The sequence below is a fragment of the Orycteropus afer genome, unplaced genomic scaffold (genome assembly GCF_000298275.1).
Source record: "Orycteropus afer afer isolate SDZICR_OR568_19922 unplaced genomic scaffold, OryAfe1.0 scaffold00026, whole genome shotgun sequence".
NCBI classification, from domain to species: domain Eukaryota; kingdom Metazoa; phylum Chordata; class Mammalia; order Tubulidentata; family Orycteropodidae; genus Orycteropus; species Orycteropus afer.
This window is the reverse complement of record NW_006921613.1, coordinates 17,265,173-17,275,454: the sequence shown is the minus strand read 5'-3', so window position 1 is coordinate 17,275,454 and position 10,282 is coordinate 17,265,173. Positions and strand designations below refer to the sequence as shown.

The following is a 10,282-nucleotide window of genomic DNA, read 5'->3' as shown; positions in this document are numbered from 1 at the left end:
TCTTGCAGTCAGTTGGCCAGGTAGCTGTCTTCCAAATCTCTTGGCATAACTGAGTGAGTGCCTCCAGTGGGGCATCTGTTTGTTGAAATATCTCAATGGGTATTCCGTCAATTCCTGGAGCCTTGTTCTTCGCCAATTCTTTCAGTGCAGCTTCAACTTCTACCTTCATCACCATTGGTTCTTGAACATATGCTACCTTGTGAAATGGAGATCGACCAGTTCTTTTTGGTACAGTGGCTCTGTTTTTCCTTCCATCTTCTTTTGATGCTTCCTGTATCATTCAATATTTTGCCCATAGACTATTTCTATATTGCAACTCAAGGCTTCAGTTTTTTCCTGGTTCTTTCACAGTTTGAGAAATGCCGAGCGTGTTCTTCCCTTTTGGTTTTCTAACTCCAGGTCTTTGCACATTTCATTATAGAATTGGCTTTGTCTGCTCGAGCTGCTCTTTGAAATCTTCTGTTCAGCTCTTTTATCTTGTCTTTTCTTCCATTTGCTTTAGCTATTCTTCGCTGAAGGGCAAGTTTCAGAGGCTCTTCTGACATCCATTATGGTCTTTTCTTTTTCATCTTTTTAATGCCCTCTTGCTTTCTTCATGACTGATGTTCTTGATGTCATTCCACAATTCTTCTGGTTTTCGGTCATTGGTGTTCAATGCATCAAATCTATTCTTTAGATGGTCTCTAAATTCAGGAGGGTCATATTTTGGCTTTCGTGGACTTGTTTTAATTGTCTTCAACTTCAAGTTGAACTTGCGTATGAGCAGTTGATGGTCTGTTCTACAATCAACTCCTGGCCTTGTTTTGGCTGAAGATATTGAACTTTTCCTTCGCCTCTTGCCACAGATGTAGTCAGTCTGATTCCTGTGTACTCCGTCTGGTGAAGTCCATGTGTATAGCCACCGTTTGTGTTGTTGAAAAAGGTATTTGCAGTAAGTAAGTCGGTCTTGCAAAATTCTATCATGTGATCTCCAGCGTTATTTCTGTCACCAAGGCCAAATTTTCCAACTACTGGTGATTCTTCTTTGTTTCCAATTTTTGCATTCCAATCACCAGTGATATGCAACACATCTTGATTACATGTTCAGTCAATTTCAGACTGCAGAAGTTGATAAAAATCTTCAGTTTCCTCATCTTTGGCTTTGGTGGTTGGTGCGTAAATTTGAATAATAGTAGCATTAACAGGTCTTCCTTGTAGGCATATGGATATTATCCTGTCACTGACAGCATTGTGCTTCAGGACAGATTCTGAAACATCCTTTGTGATGATGTATGCCACGCCATTTCTCTTCAATTTGTCATTCCTGGCATAGTAGATCATATGGTTATCTGATTCAAAATGGCCAAAACCGGTCCATTTCAGCTCACTAATGCCTAGGATATCAATCTTTATGCATTCCATTTCATTTTTGACAACTTCCAATTTTCCTAGATTCATACTTTGTATATTCCATGTTCGTATTATTAATGGATGTTTGCAGCTGTTTCCCCTCAATTTGAGTCATGCCTTTCAGCACATGGAGGTCCAGAAAGACTTACTTTACCCATATCATTAAGGTAGGCTCTACTCTGATAAAGCAACTCTTTCCCAGTCCTATTTTGAGTGCCTTCCAACCCAAGGGGCTCGTCTTCCTACACTGTGTTGCACAGTGTTTCTGAGAAATTCATAAAGTTGACCAGTAATGTATCAGATAGTGTTTCTCTGCTATTCATAAGGTTTTTCCTGGCCAGTTTTTGAGAAGTGGATGGCCTCCTCCTTCTTCCTAGTCTGTCTTAGTCTGTAAGCTGTGTTAAAACCTGTGCACTATGTGCAACTCTGCTGGCGTCTGAAACACCACTGGCACAGCCTCAAGCCTCACAAGCTTACAAGCCCCACAGGATGACAAACTGACAGACCTAAGTTTGTCTCCCTTAGCTGTTGGAAACGTCTGCGCTCTCCCCTGACCTAATTCCTACCTGGAACCTGACACTTTGTGGTCCCTGGTTGCTCCCTCCCTTTCCTGGTTCTAGGGGGCTTGGGGCCTAGCCTTGCCTCCTTCCCCTTTTACCTGAATATCCTGCCGCTCTGGAGGTCCCTGGCCTCTCCTACTCCCTCCCTTTCCTGGCTCTAGGGAGCTCAGGGCCTAGCTTTGCCTCCCACCCCTTTTACCTGGATCCTACAACTCCAGAGGTCCCCGGCCTCTCCTGCTTCCTCCCTTTCTTGGATCTATGGGGCTTGGGGCCTAGCCTTGCCTCCTGCCCCTTTTTACTGGATAACCTACTGCTCCAGAGGTCCCCATCTAAACAATAGTTTAGCATAATTCATAAAGAATGTTTGTCTTGAGCAAGAATTATCTATATGTATGACCATGAGACCAGAAGAACTAGATGGTGCTCAGCTGCCAATGCTAACCACTCAGAAAGAGTTCAGTGCAGGAGATCCTTAATAGAATAGGAGAACAAAACTCAAAAGTCATTAAAAAAAAAAAAAAAAAAGACCAGGTTTACTGGTCTGATAGAGCCTGGTAAGACCCCTGAGGCTGTGGCCCCAAGTCACCCTTCAAGTCTGGAATTGAATTCACTCCCATGATTTGCAGCCAAACAGTAGACAGGCATATAGGGTGAACATTTATATAGGTAGGTACACTCTTTAGAGCTATCAATAGTGGGAGAATGGAAGGGCAGTGTTTTCACAGAGAGATAGCTCAGGGGATAGGAGTGCACAGGAAAGAAGGACACAGGGAAGAGGTAACTACAGGGAGGAAGTGGGATGAGAGCTGTTACATTGTGGGGAATTGCAGTCCATGTCATGAAACAAAATGTATATGAACTGCTGTATGAAAAACAAATTTGCATTGTAAACTTTCACCCAAATCATAATTAAAAAAAAAATTACATGAGTTTAAACTGACAACAATTAATCTAAAGCATGGATAGAACTTTAAGGGGCATAGAGCCTAAATTAATGGTATTGAAACTGTGAGTAGAGATAGAATGGTGACACCATGTAAAGTATGTAACCAATGTTACTTAAGTGTTTATATAGAAATTGTGAATGGATGTGTGTTTGGTTGTGTATATTGCCACAAAAAAATAGAGTATTTTAAAATAAAACTCTGCTCCACTGCCATGATAATTCCCTGCCTTCTTTATGGTGACTGACTAAACACATTCCCATTTGCTCACCATTTTGGTAAAAGAAAAGGAAGCACATAGATATGAAGGGGATGTTAAATTCCCTGCCTGGTACAATTGGCCACCATAAATTGCAGCATATCTTTCCTGTACAGCTGTACTACTTAAACTATACATTTTTACACATTAAAAAAGAAATCAAAGTCTGGATTAAACCCTAAAACTATTGCCCTAAAATAATCTTTAAAGCTTAAACCAAAAATATCCCCTAAAGTCTTCTTAAAACCAAATGATAATTTAGTTTCACTAGTAAATAATGTCTACCTTGAAGACTGGTACACCATGTGATCCTCGGCCTATTCGACTGTGAGACTAGAAGAACTAGATCTACTCAGAGGGGGATCCTGAATAGAGTGAGAGAACAATGTGGAGTAAAACTCAAAATTTAAAAAGAAAAAAAAAAAAAAAAATGGGACCAGGTTTATTGGTCTGATAGAACCTGGTGGAACCCCTAAGACTATGGTCCCTAGCTGCCCTTAGGCCTAACATTGAACCCACTCCTGTGGCTTCTAGCCAAACAAAAGACAGGCATATGAGCTGAACATTTACATTAGGTAGATAACACTACTTGGAGAGTACAATCATGGGAGAATAGAAGGGCTGTGTGTGTACAGGGACATACCTCAGGGGGCAGGAGTGCATGGAGGGAAGGACAAGGAAGAGGTAACTGGGGAAGAAGTGGGAAGAGAGCTGTTGCATTGTGGAAAATTGCAGTCAATGTCATGAGATCAAAGTGTGAACTGCTGTATGGAAAATGAATTTGCTCTGTAAGCTTTTCACCCAAATCACAATAAAAATAATAATAAAAAAAAAGTTTCCCTTGAGCATTGTGTTCTTTTAAGATCTGTGGATATGGAATCAAATTAACAACAGCAACTTGAAAGATGAGGTAGGACCCTTAGGAGGCAGTGAGTTTATGTTAATGGAAGAGGAACAATTTGGAAAAGGAGGGTGAGAATGGTTGCACAACTAGAATGTAATCAACGTTGGTGAGTTGTATATGTTTTTTAAAAAGTCAGCTTTGACTTTTTAATGAACTGTAAATGACCATAGTTTGGTAAGATTTCTTAATGTATCTATTTGGTGAATATGGAATGAGTTCTTTTATCTGCTTTTAATAAGTTTTTTTTCCCCCTTTCATCTAGAACTCTGTTTGACCTCAAACATCAAAAGTCAGACAGTTCCGTCTTACGACCAACATCATTTTGGATTCTGGTACAGCATTGCCCATCCTTCTGTGATCTGTGTAAGGTGCTACATGTGAAGTATTTTTGCTTCTCTTTAGTCCCTAAGTTGCATTAGGTCAATATTCACTATCTAGCCTGCCTGCTTGCCTGAGGGTAATGCTGAAGGAGAGGGATGAGAGGGGATTGGGGCATTGGAGGCTGCAAAAGACCAGGGTGACTCTAATTTGGTGCTACAGGAAAAGGTCCAGGATAGTACCTGGGGAAACAAAATAAATACTGGTGCCCAGCACCCATCCTCTGTCATTCTCTTTTATTTGATCTGGGTTGATCCTGAGCATGGATATTTTTTAAAAGTTCCCTGGGTGATTTTAATATGCATCCAGGGTTGAGAACCACTGCTTTAGTGGGTTTTGTTGTTGCTGTTGTTTTTAAGTATTAAAAGTCTGTATAATTTGAGATAGGCACAGGTTGATTTACAGGACCTTGTGTAGACTCTTGGGAAGAAGCAAGCTAAATAGGAAAATAGGCCCTAAACAAAAAGGTGGCTTTTCAAAGAACAATTTCCTTGTTCATTTTGAAAATTTCTTGTTTATATTGGCAGACTGATGATAAGGGTGTTTTTGCAACACACCTTTCTCAAGAGTACCAGCTAGCGGCGGAAACATTTAATTTGACTCAAACTCAGGTGTGGGATCTGTCTTACGAATCTATCAACTATATCTTTGCTTCGGATGGTACTAAATCTCAACTGAGGAAGATGTGGAATCATCTGAAGCCCAACGTGTTACATTTTTAAGCTGTAATGAGGGGAACTACTTTCAAGTTGTATGTTTTAACAAGATCTCCCTGTAATATCGTACTTAGTAAATCATCCACCACTCCTTTTGAAGCATAAGCAGCCAAGTACAATGGATTCCAGGGTGCTCAGTAAATATGTATTAAACTGATTGACAGGCTCTGAGGTTTTACAAAGTCTACCTCCATGCTGCCTACTGAAGGAACTTACTGCTAAGTAAACTTCCCATTCAACCTGTAACTTTTGTTTTTCAATGAGCAGTCACTCATTGTTAGGTGCCATCGAATAGGCTCCAACTCATAATTACCCTATGTACAACAGAATGAAACAATGCCCGGTCGTATGTCATGCTCACAATCCTTGCTATATTTGAGCCCATCATTGCAGCCATTGTGTCACTCCATCTTGTTGAGAGTTTTCCTCTTTTTCACTTATCCTCCACATTACCAAGCATGATATCCTTCTCCAGGGAATGATCCCCTCTGACAGCATGACCAAAGTAGGTGAGACAAAGTCTCGCTATTCTTGTTTCCCAGGAGCATTCTGGCTGTACTTCATCCAGGACAGATTTGCTTGTTCTGGCAGTCCATGGTGCTTTCAGTATTCTTCGCTAACACCAACACCACAATTCAAAATCATCAACTCTTCGGTTTTCCTTGTTCATTGTCCAGCTTCCGCATACATATGAGGTAATTGAAAATACCATGGCTTGGATTAGGTGCACCTTAGTCTTCAAAGAGATATCTTTGCTCTTTAGCACTTTAAATAGGTCTTTTGCAACAGATTTGCCCAGCACAGTATGATGTCTGATTTCTTGACTGCTGCTTCCATTGGTGTTGAGTATGGATCCAAGTAATATGAAATCTTTGACAACTTCAGTCTTTTCTCCATTTATCATGATACTGCTTACTGGTCCAGTTATGAGGATTTTTATTTTCTTTATGTTGAGGTGTAATCCATACTGAAGACTGTAGTCTTTAATCCATCAGTAAGTGCTTCAGGTGGTCATCACTTTCAGCAAGCAAGGTTGTGTTGTCTGCATATCACAAGTTGTTAATGAGTCTTCCTCCAATCCTGATGCCAGTTCTTCATACAGTCCAGCTTCTAAGAGTATTTGCTTAGCATACAGATTGAATAAATATGTGAAAGGATACAACCCTGATGCACTCCTTTCCTGATTTTAAACTATGCAGTATCCCCTTGTTTTGTTTGAATAACTGCCTCCTGGTTTATGTACAAGTTCCTCATGAGCACAATTAAGTATTCTGGAATTCCCATTATTTGCATTATTTGAGAAATGCTTAGATTGAAGATGGTTGTTTTCTTGCATAACATTCCATCATTCTCTCTACCCCCACCCACCTACACAGATATTGCATATCCCTACACTCCACAATCTTCAAATAAGGTCATAAATTGACAACTTGTACAATTTTAGTTCCTTTAGGGCCAGAAAACTCAGAACTCAGATAAGAAACCTAGGGAGTGGTTTCCAAAGCCTGTTTAAACTATAGACATAAACTTACCTTTTATCCCTTAATCTATATATGAAATAAAAATTTTTTCTTAAAAAAATCATGAATATACTGAAAGACAGTTATAAGAATATTCATCATAGTACTATATAGTATGAAATTGCAAACAGTTTAACTATCCAGAAGTAAGGAATGGTGAGAAAAAAAAAAATACAGTCTACTCATAAATTATATTCTGCCACCACCACTAAAAGTGTTGTAGAATAAAATGTAATGACCCAAAAGTGGTCTTGAAAAAATATTCAATTAAAAAAAATGTAGTTACAAACAATTTTATAATCCTCAGAAGGAAGATTGAGCAATCTACTTCTGTAGTGATACCGCCTCGGAAACCCAAGGAAGGGTCGCTATGAGTCAGATCCGATTCAACAGCAGTGAGTAGTTTGCTTTTGGTTGGTATACAGCAGTGGGATGAGGGATTTTAATTGGTTGGCTTTATCATGAAATTCTTTTAACATAAAAAGTCGTGCTAGCCTTAAGTGGAAGTGGGAGCATGGAAGGGCACAAGTTTCCCCGTAGGAATCAGGGTATTTTCAAAAATAGTGTTTCTACCTTACTTTCTTCTTTCTCTCGCTCTTTTTTTTCTTTCTTTCTTTCTTTTTTCCCCCCAGAATGTAGTGTAACTGATGGCTATGCATTAAAATTTTTTTTTTTTTTAATTTTGGTTTGGGTGAAAGTTTACAGAGCAAATTAGTTTTCCATTCAACAATTTAGATTTTTTTTTTCAACATTAGTTGCAATTCCCTCAGTATAAAAGCACTCTTCTCTCACTTCCTCCCTGGGTTCCCCGTTTCCATTCATCTTTCTTTCCTGGCCCTTCCTACCTTCTGAGCTTTGTTTTTGGGCAAATGCTGTCGTTTTGGTGTCAAAAGATTGATTATTCCGAGGAAGTCTGAGGAATTACATCCTTCGTGAGTGTTACTATTCACTTTATAGGCTTGTCTGTTGTTTAGCTGCAAGGTGATCCCTGGGGGTGGATTCAGTTCCAGGTTTGAAAAGTGCCTGAGGGCCAATCTTGGAGGTTACACCAGTCTCTATCAGACCAGTAAATTTTTGTTTATGATTTTGAATTTTGTTTTACATTTTCCTCCTGTTCTGTCCAGTACTTTTCTGTGGTCTTGATCACTTGGTCACTAGTAGTAACTGGGTACTATCCAGTTCTAGTCTCAGGGTAGTGGAGATTGTGGTTTGTGTGGTCCATTGGACAAATTATTTCCTTGAATTTTTTGAGTTTCTTCGCTCGTCTTTCCTCCAGACAGGGAGAAACTACTAGCTATATTTTAGATGGCCACTCACTAGCTTTTAAGACCCCAGTTGCTACTCAACCACAGTAGGACGTAGAACACTGTGTTTGAGAACTGTTATACCAGTTGACTTAGTTGTTCCCCAAGACTGTGTTCCTAAGCCCCCAAGTCCAGTGACTCATTCCCACAAAGTATTTGGTTATGGCTAAGAAGTTTTTATAACTTTGCCACCTGTTTTCTCTTCTATATACATGGATATATTTATAGCACATACAAATATGTATGTAGAAATATCCTCTGCCAAACATATGTATGGTCTTTGGGGTCAGGCACTTCTTCATCTTTAAGGTACTTTTGCTCTCTGTTTCTAGACTTTAACCTGATTTCCAGTCATTCCAAGTTTTTGTTTCTGAAAGAGCCCCATGGTGGGTATAGCAGGAGAGGAAGAACTTAGGCTGTAAGTAGTTAGCTCACATAATAATTGTTTAGACCTTTTACTTTATGCTGCTATTTTTTTGAGGCAGGGGAAATAAAATTGAGGGGCTCATTTTGTTTTTAAAAGTATGGCTATTGGTCAGAACCCAGAAATGAAACTCTTAAAATTATCTCAAGTATTTTGCATCTTTCTCCTCTTAGCAGGTAATCCAGGAATCATCAACCATCACACTAGAATTTTGCCAAAAAATATAGGTAGGTCAACAGTTTATCAGTGTTTTGGTGATATGTGTATGTATATTTTTATATCTGGTTATGTGTATTATATCTATATTTAATATCACTTTAAGCATAAGGAGCCCTGGTGGCACGATGGTTAAGCACTTCGGTGCTAACCAGTCAGCAGTGTGAACCCACCAACTACTCTGGGAAATAAGGCCTGCAGTCTTCTCCCATAAAGATTATCGCCTAGGAAACCCTACCAGCTCAGGCAGTTCAACTCTATCCTGTATGATCACCATGGATCAGAATCGATTTAACGGCACACAATTTTAAGCATAGTGTACTTGGTTCTCTTTCTTAGGAAGAATTCTTGAAGATAATTACTTCTTGCTTCTTCAATTCTCAGGAAAAAATAGGGCAGTAGAGAAAGGTTTGAGTTAGTTTGAAGTCAACTGGGTCTTCCCCTGGTAAGAGAGTTTGCCTTCGCCCTGTTACTTTTGTACATTCTTTTTATCTGGAGGTTGAAGGACTGGTACTTAGTATTTTAAAATGAAGCTGACTTTCCATGACTAGTTATCACAGGTCCTTGTGGATGGTGGATATGGATTCAGATATCGGGGAAGGATTTTTGTTCTAATTTTTCTTGGACCATTTTTTGCCTGGAACATAAAGATTCATATTTCTTGTTACTTCACAGCCAAAAGAAGGAGGTAAAGATTTATCTTACCTGTCACTTAATTGTCATAATTTGCATACATAGATATAAAACACCTGAAGTAACACCAGGTACTTTACACACATAATTTTTATTAACATGGTATCCCTGAGAGGCAGATTAAGATGTAAACAGTATTTTGCTTTATAAAAAGGGAAATTGAGGCAGGTTGACTTACACACAGTACATCTGGAACAATTCATATCCACTGATACCCCATCCAGTGCTTTTTCCACATGACTGCACACCCTTTCCAGTGCTTTTTTTCCACATGACTGCACATAGATACACTAATTTTCTTGACATTACAGCACACTTTCTGAACTATGTCAGATTTGGAGGCATTGCTTGACTGGTATTTCTTGTACCTTCCTGTTTCTTCAGCAACGTAACTGAGATACCATCTCCCCTTAAACCCTAATAAACATTAGGAAATTCTAGCATCCCTGGTAGCATAGTGCCTAAGGCACTAGACTGCTAACTAGAAGGCTGGCGGTTCAAACCCAGCAGCCACTCCTCGGAAGGAAGGTTGGGCAATCCTACTTCCGTAGTGACACTGCCTCAGAAACCCAAGGAGGGGTCACTATGAGTTAGGGCCGACTCGATGGCAAATAACAGCAGCAGCAGTATCCCTTCAACACCAGAACCCTAATTGATCGCTCATCTAACAATATTAATTACAGAACATCTCTCTCCCCATTCCTTTCTCGGATCTCATTCCAGCCATAGGATTCTAATTTAATATGAAATGTAAAACAACTCTTATCCCAGGCCTTAGCTATCTGGCCATGTTCATCTCTTCCTGTATCTAACCTGCCCATCTTCAAAAGGTGTACTTTCTGATCTTTGTCTCCCATAAGAGCTAGTTCCCTAGATGGACACTGGGAAGAGGTAATTATGGGGAGGAAGTGGGAGGGGAGCTGTTGCATTGTGGTAAACTGTGGTCAATGACATGAGACAAAGTATATGTGAACT

The 10,282-nt window shown here is 39.6% G+C and overlaps 1 protein-coding gene across 1 annotated transcript in view; it reads left to right on the top strand.

Moving 5' to 3' along the window:
* ADAL (adenosine deaminase like) overlaps window positions 1-5,156 on the top strand; it is a 17,839-nt gene extending 12,683 nt beyond the window's left edge. The window contains exons 9-10 of the mRNA XM_007935263.2: window positions 4,319-4,419; window positions 4,962-5,156. Coding sequence (XP_007933454.2) covers window positions 4,319-4,419; window positions 4,962-5,156 — 296 coding nt within the window. The remainder of the gene's footprint in view (window positions 1-4,318; window positions 4,420-4,961) is intronic.
* Window positions 5,157-10,282: the final 5,126 nt, after the last annotated feature.